Source organism: Pocillopora verrucosa, chromosome 8 (assembly GCF_036669915.1).
Source record: "Pocillopora verrucosa isolate sample1 chromosome 8, ASM3666991v2, whole genome shotgun sequence".
NCBI classification, from domain to species: Eukaryota; Metazoa; Cnidaria; class Anthozoa; order Scleractinia; family Pocilloporidae; genus Pocillopora; species Pocillopora verrucosa.
In genome coordinates, this window is record NC_089319.1 from 17,488,942 (window position 1) to 17,505,603 (window position 16,662).

The 16,662-nt window shown below is 37.3% G+C and overlaps 3 protein-coding genes across 3 annotated transcripts; 2 read left to right on the plus strand and 1 right to left on the minus strand.

The window, feature by feature from the left end:
• Window positions 1-1,039: 1,039 nt before the first annotated feature.
• On the minus strand, window positions 1,040-2,713 carry LOC131776653 (testis-specific serine/threonine-protein kinase 3-like). Its single transcript, XM_059092869.2, has 2 exons — window positions 2,116-2,713; window positions 1,040-1,371 (listed from the first exon to the last, which is right to left on the minus strand). Exons 1-2 carry the CDS (start codon window positions 2,711-2,713, stop codon window positions 1,040-1,042), a joined length of 930 nt encoding a protein of 309 aa, XP_058948852.2.
• Window positions 2,714-3,793: 1,080 nt separating this feature from the next.
• LOC131776624 (calumenin) lies at window positions 3,794-9,315 on the plus strand. The gene is made up of 6 exons (XM_059092842.2): window positions 3,794-4,111; window positions 4,952-5,199; window positions 6,537-6,752; window positions 7,214-7,332; window positions 7,619-7,708; window positions 8,630-9,315. The coding sequence occupies exons 1-6, from the start codon at window positions 3,879-3,881 to the stop codon at window positions 8,732-8,734; spliced, it is 1,011 nt and encodes a 336-aa protein (XP_058948825.2). The 5' UTR covers window positions 3,794-3,878; the 3' UTR covers window positions 8,735-9,315.
• Window positions 9,316-11,292: 1,977 nt separating this feature from the next.
• On the plus strand, window positions 11,293-16,345 carry LOC131776679 (calumenin-A-like). Its single transcript, XM_059092897.2, has 6 exons — window positions 11,293-11,679; window positions 12,811-13,055; window positions 13,488-13,706; window positions 14,789-14,907; window positions 15,393-15,482; window positions 15,970-16,345. The coding sequence occupies exons 1-6, from the start codon at window positions 11,462-11,464 to the stop codon at window positions 16,072-16,074; spliced, it is 996 nt and encodes a 331-aa protein (XP_058948880.2). The 5' UTR covers window positions 11,293-11,461; the 3' UTR covers window positions 16,075-16,345.
• Window positions 16,346-16,662: the final 317 nt, after the last annotated feature.

Sequence of the window (16,662 nt, forward strand, 5' to 3'; positions counted from 1 at the left end):
TTTCCGCCTGATTCCGAACGCTTCCGTCTGATTACGGACAGTACCATCTGATTTCGGACGGTTCCGTCTGACTTCGGACACTTGCGTCGTTCCGACTCTGGACGACTCCGTTCGATTTCCGACACGTCCGTAAGAATTATTTTTGTAATCTCGGCAAGATGATAAAGTAAATCCCATGAATACTGAGAAGTATTCCCGCGAACAATTGAGCTGTTTAAAAATCATAGGCTTCTCTCACCTTAAAGGCGTGAGAAGGAATGAGCAGAAAGTTCGAATTTGTTCAAACTTTTCAGCTGTGAGCATACCTTCATCATTAGCCCGGCAGGACGTACCCCTCTGCGCCCGCCCGTGGGAATATTTCAGAAGACTCGGGGTGAGATTTGCCAGAGGCTTGTCCCTAATACTCAGACCCCTTGCAGACGTCTCGCCGGCTCTCACTGGTTAACCCATTAACACCCATGAGTAACCGAGACAGAATTTCTCCTTACAATATCAATACAATATCAATCAGACAGTTGATGATAATATAGGAGAATGTAAGTTTGAGGATTTTCTAGTTGATCTAGTACCAAATTCTCAGAACAAGCATCACAGGAATTCTATGGCAGACCGTAAGGAGAATTACTAATGAGATCTTCTTATACTTTCCCGCGGGCAAAAAAGCGCATGTACTGAAGCGCCGACGGCTTGCTATCAGTCTATCAAATTAAACTCAATCAATTGTACAGAAAGTGGTGACTAGAATTAATGAATGCTAATTATTGGTGCTTTACTTGATTTTCCTTTATTGGTAACGTTCTTTTAAAAACAAACTAACAACAATCCTTTTCTTCTCACCACGCATCGCATTAAACACTGAATAACCGCGTTTGGAACGCAGTTGAAGCACGTTGATTGGCTTCCTTAAATGCGTGCAATTCGATTATATTTTTTGTACTTCTCATTACGCCATTGAAAATTTAAACCTACTTTATAATTGAACGAAACATTGAACGAAATATTGAATTTATCTAGTGGATTGGTATAAAGATCTTCCAATTTAACTCTGGCCCTCGTTTGTCGAAGACCTCAACCTTGCCGACTGTGTGCTCCCAGTACGCTCTGAACGTGAAGTACCTGAAAACCATGCGTGGCGTTCAATATCTTCAATGCCCATTCGCAATCTAAAATCTAAGGTGAGCATGCCACATATGAGATGTCTGCAGTCTTCCGTGATCTGCTGTTTCGGTTTATGGAAGCTTGGCCCGCGTTTGATCTGTGCCAGTAGCATTTTCATGTCGGAGTCATCAAATGGCATCCGACCCGTTACCATCGTGTACAATATCACTCCCATACTCCACACATCAGCTTTTTCACCGTCATACGGAACACCTTATGGGTAAAATAAATTATAACATAATAAATTATAATTATAATACATCCTCAGCATATGACTAAACCCCTTCATTTCAAGAAAGAAATATGAAGAAAAAAAATGCACTGTAGTACTCTGGAAGACGCTTTTGTTGTACAGCGTGGACTACACTCCCTCACCCCTAACTCCTCGTTCTTCTGGAAAGGAAACCCTACGTAAGCAGTGCTGTATATGTAATGAGAAGCACATAATATTGAAAGGAATGAAAGACAAACTCCTACTGATGGTTGTTTTCATTCTCAAAAAAACTCTGAAGGAAGGTAAACTGCTGAGGCGAGCTGTTCTCTTGACTTAAACCATAATATAATTTACTGAAAAAAAGTGAGTGATTACGAACTTTTAGTCAGCATTGGAAAAAAAAAGACCCGTACAAGGTCTTCAACTTTCGACGTGAACCAGTCAGCGAAAACTTCCTGATCAACACAGCTTATGGAGAGAGAGCACCTTAGAATCAGTGAAGTTCCTAATGTTTGAGAGCGGTCTGTTGGGAACCTAACGAGGGTGTGTCCAAACAAAGTCGCTATATTTCACTGACTTTGTATAACAAGAGCCCAAACTTGTCCCTTTAGGATACAAACGTTCTTAAAATATAACAAAAATTGTGTACGGCTCCAGCAAGGTACATCAACTCTTGTAAAACTAATTTTAACAATGAAAACTATGGTAAGTACTCATAAAATCTCAATATAAAGTACACTTGCCTCTTAGAATCTCGTACGCTGCATATGCAGCCGACCCACAGTAGGTCTTGCAAATTTCTGACTTTTTAAATGGCCTGGAGAAACCAAAGTCGGTGAGCTTCACGTTGTTCCCTTCGTCCAAGAGAATGTTTTCGCATTTTAGGTCACGATGCAGCACACCATGTTTATGACAATGTTTGACTGCTTGCAATATTTGTAGGAAGATTTTCTTGGTTAAATTTTCTTCCACGCATCCTTTTTCCTTGATGTAATCCAATAAATCTCCGCCAGTGGCGAGATCCATAACCACAAACACTTTGTCGCCAATTTCCAGCACCTCATACACTCGAATGATGTGAGGATGATCAAGATTTTGAATGATGCTCAGTTCTCGGGGAAGAAATTTATCTAAAAAATCATCAGGAGCCTTTTTACGGTCTATTATTTTAACAGCAACGTGAAGTTTGGTTCTTCTAGAGTAAGCTTTACGGACTTTGGCGTAGGAGCCTTCACCAAGAGGCGAATCATCGAGAAGCTCGTAACCATGTTGTCTTAAAAATCGCAAGTTGAACGATTGTCTAGACTTGACATGGGAGAAGAAGCGTGTTATTGCAGACATTAGAGATCTGAAGACCTTGACAGTACGACTAACTTTGGGATGAGTGTGGTGACGCAAGTCCTGTTGCAATTATGACGTCACAAAATAGATTTTTGCGCGCGTGCCGTCTCGAAGCGCGCGCGAGAACTCTCGTTCTTCTTATTGCGTCGGTCAGTATCCAAATTATTATTATATGGAACTGTAATAAAGTAATCAAGATATCAAATCATTATCCCTTTCGTCATCGTCATCATCATTATCATTTTTGTTCCTTTTGTCGATTATCATTATCACTGCAGTGATTTGAACCCGATTATCAACATAATCGTTTACAAAGAAGCTATTTTCATTAGGAAGAAATGATCGGTCTCGCTGGTGCATTTATTAGTATAATTAATTTATTAATCAGGGCTGCGTTGCTCGAGGCACGGTTATCTGCTGGCATAAGTTTGAACACATTTCTAACTCCTTATCATAGGACTACCGGCCGGATCATTCAACCTCTTCATCGCTTTTCGCGCTCGGTGAAAAAAGTCAAGACGAATTTTCTCAAAAAGATAATTGCCCTGACGATGGGCATGAAACGTCGGCTTTAGAAACCCTCTGCGGTGGTCATTTACATTATCAAACCAAGTTGTTGTGAAATACACCCCACCCCACCCTCTTCCAACCTCCCTCTTCCCCCCTCCCCCCCCCCACCACCGCATCCATTCAGCACCGCAGCTTCTTCAGAAACTACCCCATTTATTCATCTCTCAAGAAATAAACCGATTATTACTAAAAACTGATTCAGAGCTATTAATTCAGCTGAATCTCAGATTTTTTTAATGAAGTGTTATGTTGCGATTGAGTAACCTGCAGACCGCCAGCAACGCAGGCTACAATTGAGCAGCATGGTAGTCTTGTCACGCACTGACCTTCCACGTTGCCCTTTCCTTGGAGGTTTTCCCCCGTCCTACATTCCAGCAGTAGGGCGATCCTCCCTTGCCAGCGTGGCAGAAATCATCCAATGAAAATACACGTAATTACCGACTTGATTCCTATCAGCCAATCAAATCACACCACATTGTCTCCATGGCTATTACATTTGGACAGACGACAGTCAGTCCCAGGAATCTCATATTATCAAACATAACTGGTGGAGTAAATTACCTGCAGAACAAATCTGACATTTAAATTTAGCATTATGGCAAAAATTTTCTCTCCGGTTTGCCTCTGTTTGTGTTTGTTAGTAATTGATGCTCGACCTCCAGAAGCGAAGGGCCAAGGAAAAGATCGTGTCTACGATCAAGACTTGTCGGAAGAAGAGCATTTTAAGGAAGAAGAACACAACGCCGAATATGATCACGACGCTTTCCTTGGAAAGGAGAAGAAGAAATTTGATGAGTTGACGCCTGAGGAATCGAAAGAGAGACTAGGGTATGTGAAAAGTTGCAGAAAATTGCGGACTCTGTCGCTTTGGGTTGTCTTTGCATGAACATGAAATCGCCATTCGCTGCTGCACCAGAAGTGATATCGATGGAATCACTTAGTGATTGCCGGGTGATGCATGAAATTATGTTATGATAAGCGGGCCTCATGAAATTTTTGGCTTTACGGAAATATTTTGAACTGCGTTCAACAAGGCGAGAAATATTTAATTGTGCTAAAATAATGCTTCAAACAGGAGAACGTTTACTTCGATCCGTTAATTGATAATTGCTCTTCAGCTTTGCCACGTCGTCAGCATTAACCAAAATTTTACATCAGCTGAAATTAGGATGTTTGTGTATGGATTAAAACCCCATTGTTTATCGTGTTACAATTTTGTTCATTTTCTAGCCTGCGAATAAATTTTTGGTGCGTATTTCCATAAGGAAATATCTTAGTGACTCATGCATAACAGCATGAAGTAAGCATGTTTATCAATTATTGGATCATTGCTATTTTTCTTATTGTTCCTACGGCTTTGTTGGTGATGTAACAATCTTTTTCTTGAATGTAAGGCACTAAATTATTAAGTATTCTTTCACTCTCGAGTAAGCATCATGGAAAACATCGCTTTTGCCTGGCGTTTGACATTTCACGTAAATCTTTATTTCCGAACTGTGCCACGTGGCACAAAGTGCATTTTTTGGGGAGATGGGTAGGGTGACAAATTGCTCTTCAGATTATCAGGAAGGTCAACATTAATCCCTTCCTTGTCCATCATTCCAAATAATGATAAACCTGATGCAGTGAAATTTTAACCAAATTTCCTCATCTTTATTTGTTTTGCAGAAAAATTGTGGACAGAATTGACAAAGACAATGATGGAAAGATCACACAGAAAGAACTGGAGGATTGGATCAAATTTACTTCCAAGCGTTATGTCTTTGAAGATGTTGACAGGCAATGGGAACAGTTGAAAAAAATGGAAAATTCACATATGACTCTTGAAGAGCGTTATGTTGACAAGAAAGAAGTAGATCCTAATGGACCAATTGGCTGGGAGCTGTATAAAAACATGACTTATGGGTATATTCCAGGTAAGTTCAACCCCTTAAACTTTAAACTCCCAAGATCTAGTTGTTAATTCTCTCCTCCATGTGCTACACATTTCTTTGTAAATTGGTCATGAGAATTAGGTGGTAGATCAAGATGAAAACTTCTACCTGATAAATTTTAGTATTCTCATAATCTATGCGCTGGATAACATATAAATAATATAGGGTGAAGTTAAATGTTTGTCACTTCAAGGTGAGTGACCAAGACAGAATTCTTCTTTACAATATCAATTAAATAGCATGCAGACAAGTGATTAGAATTAACCCTTAAACTCCCATGAGTGACCAAGACAGAATTTCTCCTTACAATATCAATACAATATCAACCAGATAAGTGATGAGAATAATAGAAAAATACGTTCCTCTTTCATTAGTTATTTTATAAAAGAAATGTAAAATGGTTTCCGTGTTTACATAGCCTGATGTAAAGACTTGGGAGGTTGGGAGAACACTTGATAAGCTGGAAACCACTCTGCTTTGCATTGTGGTTTCCTACGCTTATCTTGTGTTCTCCCAACCTCCCGCGTGTTTACATCAGGCTATGTAAACATGGAAACCATTTTACATAAATTTCTTCATTATAAGAATTGTATAGTTGACAGTAAGGAGAATTAGAAACTTGATCTGGGAGTTAAAGGGTTAAGGAAAATATAAATGATGGAATCATTGGTTAATCTGATACCACATTTATTACCCTAACATTTTAATAATTGTATGGCAGATAGTGAGGAGAATTACTAATAAGGTCTTGAGAGTGAAGGGTTAACCCTTTAACTCCCAAGATTTGATTGTTAATTCTCCCCTGTAGCTGCTACACATTTCCTTGTGAATTGGTTATGAGAACTTGGTGCTAGATCAATATAGCAGCTTCTACCTGATAAGTTTGAATATTCTCATTACCTGTTTGCTGAAGAATGTATGGATGTTGTAGGAAGAAGTTTTATGTTAATCACTTCTGGGAGATAAAGGGTTCACGCAATTTATAAAAATTCTCCCAGTTTATAGTATGTTTTGTTTCTGGAAAAAAAACAAAGTACTATAGTAGAGACACTGCACACTTCTTACTGCTAAGGTCCTCAAATAATCCCAGATTTAAAGGTGTCCCTGGTTGAGCATGTTGTTGATTCAGCTTTTGGGGGAGGGAGTGCAATGAGTTTGCTTTGCTTAAAAATTTTGGTGACTAGTATCATTAACTTTGAGAATGTATTTTCTCTACAGTCTTATGCTCATAAAAAGTAGAAAGAACTATATGTTACCAATCACGGCACTCTTGCTCTTCTGAACATTTTGTAAATTATTTTTATTTCATCTTATTTCAGAGGAAGATGATTATGAGTACAAAGAAATGTTAAAACGGGACAAACGGCGCTGGGAAATGGCTGATATTGACAAGGACAATCAAATATCAAAGGAGGAGTATACTGCAATGCTTCATCCTGAAGAATATGATCACATGAAAGATGTTGTTGTGGATGAGACATTAGAAGATATTGATAAAGATGGTGATAAAGCTGTCTCTATTGAGGAATATTTAGGTATTGTAAGCTAGTGTTGATCTAAATAGATTGGAGAATCATGTGACCTAATAGTAGAGTTTTTTTGGTTGTTGTTGTTTTTTTGTTTTTGGTGGGAAGTATTCTGAATATTTATGAGTATTGTCAAAGCATGAAGAAAACCAGATGACATGCAGACGTAAAATGAGGGGTAATATGAGTAAAACTATCACCCTGCATGTCCTGGGGGAAACTCAATTGTTTCTCTTGCTTGTTTCATGTTGTTTCATGCAGCAGAAACTGGGATAAGTGCTAGTAATTTTTGGTAGTCAATAAATTTTGGACCTTTGGTTAAAGAGCTCATCAATTTGAATGGTCTGTCATATATTTTTATCTTTGGGTTGGCAAATTATGTTTTTTTGCTGTCCTGGCATTTATGTAACTTACTTATTAAGAGAAAACAAGTTTCATGTAACTTTGGACAATGCTTGTTCCCATTTCAGGTGATTTGTATCCAGAGAGTGAAAAAGAAAAGGACAAAGAAGAACCAGAATGGGTGAAGACTGAAAGGGAACATTTCAGAGACTTTCGTGACAAAAACAAAGATGGAAAAATGGACAGAGTATGTTTCTTTATGTATCATAACTTGGATGATGATTTTTGTAAGAAAATGTAAATGCACTGAATGCTCAAGTTTTGCTATTCTTTCTCTACTTGGTTGTTAATTATGACAGTTTGATGTAACATGTGAAAATAATTTATTTCCATCTGTAAACTCTTCTTTTTTTTAAGTTTACATGTGGTTACCTTTTATTCGTGAGTTATAGTCATAGGGTGACTTACAATTGATATTTGTTCCAGGTAAGAGTTAAGCAATCTTGATGGTTTAAAAAACTTTGATTTGACAGGATGAAGTAAAAGATTGGATCATTCCTCCCGATTATGATCATGTTGAAGCAGAGGCCAGACATCTTATTCGTGAAGCCGACAAGGATGAGGTGAGAGCAGCAAAACTGTAGAGGGTATTCATACATTTAAAAAAATTAAGATCAGTAACAAATCTACCAAAATTCAATTTAAAAACAGCAAAATTGCCCCTCCCTCCCACAAAAAAATAATGGGAATGGTAATTTCACTTCAGAGTTGAACCTGGACATGCACTGTAAGATCAATGACTTTTTCTTACAAATTAGAACATTCTTTTATTTTCCAAGGAATAAGATCACAAAATTATTTAAAAGCACTATAAATTGAGTAATTGTACCAGTTTTTGAAATAACTAAATGGATGGTCAAGATTCAGATTTGTACAGACACTTAATTGATCATCACTGCTGTGAAAGTTTAAAAAGGGAATTAAATTGTAGTAAAAAGGGAACATTTTTAACATCAGCCATGGGCATATATGGATAATTTAAGAAGTCACTTGTTAATCACTTTTGGGAGTTAAAGGGTTAAGGGCCACTGTGTAACAAAAACGCGTTTTAAACTATCTTAAATGTTGCTGAATCTTTTATGTCAACACTGATTTTTGTGAACAGTATTAAGAGGGCTGAAAGTTAGCAGTGGAGGGTGTTCATTTAACCCTTAACTTCCAGAAGTGATCAACATGTAACTTCTCCCTATAATATTCTTACATTATCCAACAATAAGGCAACGAGAATACTCAAACTTATCAAGTAGAAGTTTTTAACTTGATCTAACACCAAATTCTTGTAACTATTCTACAAGGAATTGTGTAGCAGCCAGAGAGGAGATCCTGAGAATTAAAGAGTTAATTAAAATAACCCTCTTATAATGAATATTTAAGCCCCACTGCATGCATAAAACTGCGGATTGGGTGAGAACTCGTGTAAATTTGAACCAGCCCACAGAGATTTCATCCACAGTAAAAGCAATGTGTTAATTTTTGTTTTTCAGGATAATAAGCTTACAAAGGAGGAAATTGTTGATAAACATGATGTCTTTGTTGGAAGCCAAGCAACAGACTTTGGAGAAGCCCTGACAAGACATGACGAGTTTTAGGACATCTTCAAGATTTAAGTTACTTATGGAAGTTTCCAAAGAATTATAGCTATTAAAGATATATTTTTATACATTAAGCAATTACATGTCACAACTTAGTATTTTATATGAAAAAGAAAAAAAAATGGTTGGTGTTAAGGAAAAAAGAAAAGAGGACAAGTTGTAATGTTGTTTTTTGTTTATGAAATGGCAGTTTTGTCTAGTGTTGCCTGGAACTGTTTGAAGCAGTTCTTATTACTGTGAACTTAGAAAACCAGGAAAATCGGGGAACTTTTTTTTACGGAATCTCTTTGTTTCCAAAGAGAAAAGGCAGTCTTTCATGCGCAAACCAGTGGTGATGAGGTTGTGGGTTTTTAGGTTTGCTTAACCTTTTTAATCCCAGAAGTGATTCACATGTAACTTCTCCTTATGATATCCATACATTATCCAGCAAACAGGTAACGAGAACATCCAAACTTATCAGGAAAAACTTGCTATCTTGATCAAACACACAATTCTCTTAACCAATTTACAAGGAAATGTGTAGCAGCTAGAAGGAAGAATTATGAATCAGATCATAATTAAAGCTTAAGTTTCTAGAACTTTCTTGTGATTTGTCCTCACAAAATTTACCTGCCATTCTTATTTCAAAGTGTTGAAGGTTTTCTGGGTCAACTCCTTTGCTACCAAAAGTGGGTTTTCATCCAAAATTTTCTTAAAATTCGAATACATTTGGCTGTCAAACCGATAGGTAATGAGAGGGTAGAAAATTATCAAATAGGTGTCATTGTTTGGATATAACCCCAAATTCTCGTGGCTTGTGGGGTCTTAGAGTCGCAGGTGGTCACAGGTGCTCATAACTACCCCTTAGTAGGAAGATTCTGAGTCAAGTTTACAAAAATGAGAGAAGCAAGAATTTTCAGTGGGAGGTTGCAGGTCCCTCCTGCTACATTAGCTGCTCCTCTCATGACACAAATTTTTTGCTGGTGACCCCTGTGAAACATCCTAACGATACCTCTGCCATTAGTTGGGAGAATTAGGCCATGTATCTTTCTTTTGATTTGATCACTTCAAGTGCCTCTGTTATGAAAAAATGTTGTGTTCTTGCTTGGTTCTGATTTAAGTGTTGGTCTTTTAATGTAACCCTGTTGTGAAAGATCGTTTTCCTGCCGAGCTATCTGTGCTGAATGATTGCACCCTTTAAGTTGATCATTGTGTACAGTTCATGGATTTTTTTTTTAATAGCAAGTGAAAGTTATTTAATTTCTGACTTTTTAAAATTGGATATACAAAATACCAAGCCAGGGGACGTTGGTGGTAGTTGTATTTTGTTTTTTGTTTTGTTTTTTTCAAATCAAGGGTATTTCTAAGCTTTTTGAATTGTTCGTTAATTTATTTTAATGTAGTAAAAACAAAGTTCCAATTAACTTTGGTCTTGACTATTGCTTTAGTAAAAGATGCAATTCTAAAGATTTTACACTTTTTTGCCCTCAAATTTTAAAAGCTTGGGAATGATTTGAAATTAAAAGAAGGTGAATTTCCTAGATTTGTTTGTCTTCGATCTTTTGGAGAGAACTGCTACGATTGTGCGGGAAAAGGTCATTAAAGCTGACTGGCGTTTCTGGTGAAGCAGGGTATGTTGCCCTTTTAAAATAGCCCATGCAGCAAAGAAACGCGTAACTGTTGTATTTAAAGTGTTTATTGCACAAGGAAAAATTTGGAGAACAACAACACGTTTCCTGATTTCTGTTTTCTTTCTCGTAAAAAAAATGTGTTTCGGGATGTATTTTATCTTTCGACTTGAACGCACCTCTTCCCCTCCCCCCTTTCGACTTCTCCATCTCCCCCTAATCTCCTGCCCCTTTCTCCATTCTCCTCTCCCTACTTTCCCCTCCCCCCTTCTCTCCTTTGCCCTACTCCCATCTCCCCTTCTCCTTTCCCCCCTCTCCCTTGTCTTATCCCCTGAACTCGATGCTTGTGGAACTAAGAGAGAGTGCAAGGCTCTCGAGGGCGTGTGCAATCCTGCCCAACATTTCTCAGTTTCGGTGCGTTGTGATTTTGCGCAAAAGCTCCGACTTTTTTCAACATAAAAGAAGTCCGTTTTCTCCTTTCATAACTTTATTTTTTTTAATGTTGTTTTTCCCCGCATTTCAAACAGGGCCGTAACTGGCATGAGGTAAGACGCCCAAGATTGACTTTTCTCATGAAAAATGCCACGGAAGATGCTTAAAAGCGCATTTCTGAGCCTTAAGATTTCAAAATATTCTGATCTGGGGGACATGCCCCTATACCCCTCTAGCGGCTCGCGCCTTCGGCGCTCGAAACTTACCTCGTCTTGTTCTGAAGTCTAGGTAAGGCCCTGTAAGAGCGTTCCTTTTGCGCGCGAAGGCGCAAAAGGGTACCGCCTTGCTGAAGAATTTGCAGGATTTGCTTTGCGTGACGGATAAGGGCAGTCGCGGCTGCCATAATGAATGGCCTTTGTATCCCCTTGTGAATGAAACTTTATTTCTCAACTATCTGAAAGCTCATTGACACAACAATTTTGCCTACGTGGCGAGAATTGCGATGTAGCCTGCACCACATGACGATGAAGTATCCAATGGGAATGCAGCAATAGCAAGGCGTATCTGATACTATAAAATGCAGCGCGTGGCTAATTCCTGTCAAATTGATCTGTCTGCCTTGGAGGGGGAATTTCGTTGTATTTGATTAGCTAGCAGCTGTATTTTTATTCATTACCCCAGAGAAATGGCCAAACTTTGCCATGCGCTTTGTATTTCGTTGTACTTTGTAGGTGCATTTGCAAAATCCGTCGAAGATGGAAAAAAAAGCGGAAAACTTTCGGAACAGGAGCATTACAAGAAGGACGGTCAACACAACACGGAATACGATCACGAAGCTTTCCTGGGAAAACAGAAGAAAACTTTTGATCAACTTACTCTTGAAGAGTCCAAAGAAAGACTTGGGTGAGTTGAATCGGTCTTCGCTGTAACTGATCATTGAATGACATTTTGTTTTGAAGGCAAACTCGAAGTAGATCCAAGTTGCGGCATCTCAATTGTTTAGATGTGTTAGATGTTCAGCTATGGATGCAAAGTTTTAGCTCCATAATTTTATTATGCAGCTGCCAATACAGTAAGTGTTATTCCTTTATGAGTTAGAATTGAACAAAGAGGTCTGGGTGATTTAAACCGTGGATGGAGTGATAATTATTGTTTTGCGCTTTTCGTGCGCTATCCGAAACTGGAAAGGTTCTTTTTCCTCGCTGCGAGGAATTTCCAGGTATCTCCCAGTTTGCGATGGAAGGTCGAAAAATAGCAAAGCTACAAAGTCCATTTTCAGGTTTCCTCTTTGATGAATCGCGGTAAATTAGCTGATATCTCTTCTTTAAACCAACTATTGAAGCGGTTATTGTAACATGATACAGACCTTGACTGCCACGTGGAAAAGTACAGGGTATGTTGTGTGATGGTCTAATGCGCGTTGCGTGACACAGCATATAGTTACGGTTAAGTTATTCTTTTATTCACAGTAGACCAACTATTGTGGATATGGCTATAACGTGTTGTTAGTCCTTAAATCTCACCAATTTTTCTGTGTTTATTTTCATTGCCATTACAACAGACCAGTTTATAGCTTTCTTGGGCAATTTTCAAAGAAATTTGGACTTCCATTTGTGACATTTTAGGGGCTTCCCCAAACGCATCATAGATTCTAACAATTTCATACTGAAAAAAAGTTATCATTATGCACAGAACCTTGATTTACTCTTTGGTCATTCAGGGCACATGCCTCCTTGCTCAACCAGCATTTCATTGGATAATCAATAAGAGCTGAATGATCTACAGTCCTTCCAGCATGTACATGTGGGGAAAAATGGAGTAACTCTTGTACACAGAAAGAATGCAATCCTCCCTTAAATAAAGTGAAAATTTATTTGTTTTGAAGCTACCACTAAAAAAATGCACACATATTAGATGTTTGTGTAAGAGTGACTCTTTGATAGTGCAAATTACGCAAGGATATACATTGTTTTAAGGCTCTCTATAAAGACAATTATCTTTGTACAAGCTCCAACACAACTATCTGTTTCGCAGGAAAATTGTCGATAAAATAGACAAAGACAAAGATGGGAAAATTACAAAAGAAGAACTTGGAGCGTGGATTAAATTCACAAAGGATCAACACGATGAGGAAACTATTGATAAAAAGTGGAAAGATGTCATTGCAAGATTACAGAAAGTAATGTCCCGAAAGGATGCCTCATCTGCAAAAACTGTTGATCCTGATGGTGCGATCACATGGGAGGACTACAATGAAGTCAGCTATGGAGGAAAGCCAGGTACTGTTTCATGTCATCTCAGGTGCATTAAATCTCCTTCTTACCAATTCATATTCTTGTGATGGTGTTGTTTTAAGATAACAGCAGATGGGTATGTCTATTCTTCTTACTTTTCAGCTGGATAGATATATTTGTTTTGTCAGGAGAAGTTCCATGTTTATCAGATTGTAGGGTTTTAGAGCAAGGACATCATGAATCTGGCCATTAATGTCACAGTTATCAACAGCACAGCTACCTTTTTGACTTACTGTAGGCCTGTTCCTCAGTTAAGAAAGTTTTATTTTTTATTTCAACTTTTGCAAGAGTCGCATTCTGAAAGTCATTTGTAGTATTAGGCGTGAGGCAGGATTTGAGTTGGATCTTTTGAGGTACAAATCCCTAAACCTTGACTTAATTTTTGAAAATTATCATTTTTGTGTTAATTCCCATCAGAGGAGGAATTAGATGACATGTATAAGGGACAAGTAAAGATAGAAAAACGAAGATGGAAGATGGCAGATCTTGATCAAGATGGCAAACTGTCCAGAGAAGAATTCAGTGCCTTTTATCATCCATGGGAACATGAACAAACACATGATGCAGTTGTACAGGAAACTATTGAGGACATGGACAAAGATAAAGATGGAGTCTTATCACTCAAGGAGTACTTAGGTATGAATAAGTTTAGAAACATAATACTCAAAGGCTGAAGGCTTTAGCAGTAGTTAGTATATACTACACAGGTGAACAGTACTTTTAGTGTGAGTAGATTGGCTAGTTTGGAAGTGATTAGCAAGTACTTTTGACCTCTAGACAGCAATTGAGACAAATCTGCACATTGAGGGTTTAATTTCTGATATTTTTTGGTATATTGATGGAAAGTAACATATTTTTGGTTTCTGTGTGGTATATACTATAACAATTATTCACCTCAGTGTTGGTGAAAGGGGTGGATACTTACCTCACTGCTTTGTGGCCCAGTAAATATCCACCAATATTCACCTCTGCTTTGGTGAATCATTGCTGATTATTATATCTTATACTAAATACATGCACTCTGTTTGGTACTTTCTTATGTGGTCTGTTAAATATACAGAATTGAAATCTTCCCTCTTCTATTTGAACCCAGGGATTTAACAACTATCTTTTAGTTAACAACCACATTGTCTTGGTCTGTATTATATGTTATGGAACCTTGTTTTTATTTTGCTCAGATTTATGGCCCAAGCGCATTGCATTTAGGCCATAAATCCAAGCAGAGAAAACTTGATCTGTAACTGCTGTATGGACTTGCATTGTGGACCTCAAACTTGGTTAGTAAGATATATTTATAATGCAGGTGACTTAAGTGCTTTTTGCAAGCTGATTAAATAGCTTAGGAGTGAATAAGAAGTACTGTTCACCTTTGATCAGCCGAAAAGACAGAATCAAACATCAAGAGTTTTATATCCAACCATTTTAAATGGTTTTTCAACAGACTGTGGTAAATAGATAAGTTATTTTTTGAAGCAGAAGGCTGTTTAAAGTAATTGCATGATCAGCTTGTTTCAAGCTCTTGAGAGTTAAGATCTGCACAAATTAGGTCATGGAAAATGTCAAGCAAATCCATTTCCATGGAATTATACTGCATCTCCAAAATGATATAATTTGGTTGGATTTAAATGGGTATGACAAGGTTTGCACTTTTGTGTGGAGGAATGGAAATGACATTATGCCTTGTAAATGCTCTTTTCATTTGCTTGCTAAATCTGTAGACGAAGTGCACAAAAGGGATGAAAAAGACATGACAAAGGAACAAATGGCGCAGAAGAAAGCGGATGAGAACTATTTCCATACAAACCGTGACATAAATAAGGATGGTGTGATGGACAAGGTAACTCGTCAGATGTGCATAAAGTGAAGGTGCTAAAATATACAACATGAATTATGTAATTAGCCAGACATAGGTTGTGCTTAATATCTTTAAGGCTAGCAGGGGTTAGCTTACATGTGGATTACACATCAAGATGTAAATTTCTAGAATTTGCATTTGAGTTCACTATGTGATGATGTTTTTAAATTATTGCTCATGCCTTGGCCAGAATATCTTGTGATCGCTCCTAAATCTCCTAAGTGAGGGGTGTAGTCCTTCATGGAGGAGAAATGTACTAAATGTTTTGTTTCCTTATTACTTAAGCCTTTAACTCCCAAGATTTGATCATTAATTCTCCCCTCTACCTGATACACATTTCCTTGCTAATTAGTTATGAGAATTTGGTGTTAGATCAAGTCTCTCATGTTAGGGAGAAGTTTCATGTTGATCACTTCTTGGAGTTAAAGGGTTAATTCCTTGTTCTTTTTGTTTATCACATATTTAAGGAGGAAGTCAAGGAATGGATGTTTCCTTCAAATTATGATGCTGTCAAATCTGAAGTGTCTCATTTAATATACCATGCTGATACTGATAAGGTTGGTCCTTTATACCTGTTGGTTTGGATATAAATGAATATGTCACATTTGATCCTGGTACAAAAGGGAAAATGTAAATTATGGAAAACAAGGAATTTTTCTAACCAATGAAAAGTTTTTAGTAACTTATGCATCCACTCTAATGAATTAAAAAACTAACCCACAAACCAATCAAAAATTGTTGTTGTCAGTCTCATGGTTGTGTCATTGACATGTATTGATGTAGTGGGGAGAAATCACAAGTGCTCTCATCTGTTTTTGAGAAGGTTAAAACACTACGCTGAAGTCATTGTTAAGCCAACAACCAGTTAAAGTATAAATGTTTCACATGTTTTTGAGAGGGGAAGAATTGCTTATGTATATTTAACTAATGTTTTGGTTCTTCCCATTTTGGTGTGACATCTGACCATTTTATATGAAAATTATACTTTGATCAGTAGTTTTTCTAGACACTAATTGTTTCTTTTTCATTCTGTTTGTTTCTCAGGATACAATGTTGACAAAGGAAGAAATTCTCAACAATCATAAGTATTTTGTTGGAAGCAAAGCAACAAATTATGGCAAAGATCTGACCAGACATGAGGAGTTTTAAGCTTCCACCAAAGGAGATTTTTGTATACAGTTTACCTGTGCTTGCTCATTTGCCAAAGTCTATTTTTTTTTTAAAAGCTACAGATTTCATTACATGATACAGTTATAACTGCTTTTTATGCTTGGTTTTATTTTATTGAATTTAAGATATGAAAAGAGTAAAAAAAATAGAGAAGCTGTTTTTTCAAGAAAATATAAAATATGTTGGAAACAACTTCAATAATTGAAAGATGATTAAAGTGATTTTGTTTGTTGAGAGTAACAGTGATAGTTATTATGATTTGGTACTTGTGTCTTTTGATAGTTGTCTTTCTTGTTACATTTGGATAAAGTATGGTTCCTGATCAGGCAAAATTTCTTTAAAAAATGCTGCATCAGATAACCGAAAAAATAGGGTAAACCAATTATGCTTTGAAATAGTGTTTGTTCTTCCATCTTACATTGCCAATTACGATGTTCCTTTGAATTTGAATATCTTGATCCTCAAACGATGTCTATATTTCAATTTATCTTTACCTAAGGAAGGGTATACACTTCCCTACCAATCGGGCATTTTTGATTTTGAGTCAATAATCTTGAAGGAGATGAC

What these genes read in the sequence shown, in the direction of transcription:
- LOC131776653 (XM_059092869.2), bottom strand. Translation starts at nt 2,713, where the DNA reads ATGTCTGCAATAACACGCTTCTTCTCCCATGTCAAGTCTAGACAATCG. An exon ending in AGCGTACGAGATTCTAAGAG is followed by an intron (nt 1,372 to 2,115) that starts GCAAGTGTACTT and finishes TTTACCCATAAG; the next exon opens with GTGTTCCGTATGACGGTGAA.
- LOC131776624 (XM_059092842.2), top strand. Translation starts at nt 3,879, where the DNA reads ATGGCAAAAATTTTCTCTCCGGTTTGCCTCTGTTTGTGTTTGTTAGTA. An exon ending in CTCTATTGAGGAATATTTAG is followed by an intron (nt 6,753 to 7,213) that starts GTATTGTAAGCT and finishes TTCCCATTTCAG; the next exon opens with GTGATTTGTATCCAGAGAGT. An exon ending in GTGAAGCCGACAAGGATGAG is followed by an intron (nt 7,709 to 8,629) that starts GTGAGAGCAGCA and finishes TTTGTTTTTCAG; the next exon opens with GATAATAAGCTTACAAAGGA.
- LOC131776679 (XM_059092897.2), top strand. Translation starts at nt 11,462, where the DNA reads ATGGCCAAACTTTGCCATGCGCTTTGTATTTCGTTGTACTTTGTAGGT. An exon ending in GAGTCCAAAGAAAGACTTGG is followed by an intron (nt 11,680 to 12,810) that starts GTGAGTTGAATC and finishes TCTGTTTCGCAG; the next exon opens with GAAAATTGTCGATAAAATAG. An exon ending in CAGCTATGGAGGAAAGCCAG is followed by an intron (nt 13,056 to 13,487) that starts GTACTGTTTCAT and finishes AATTCCCATCAG; the next exon opens with AGGAGGAATTAGATGACATG.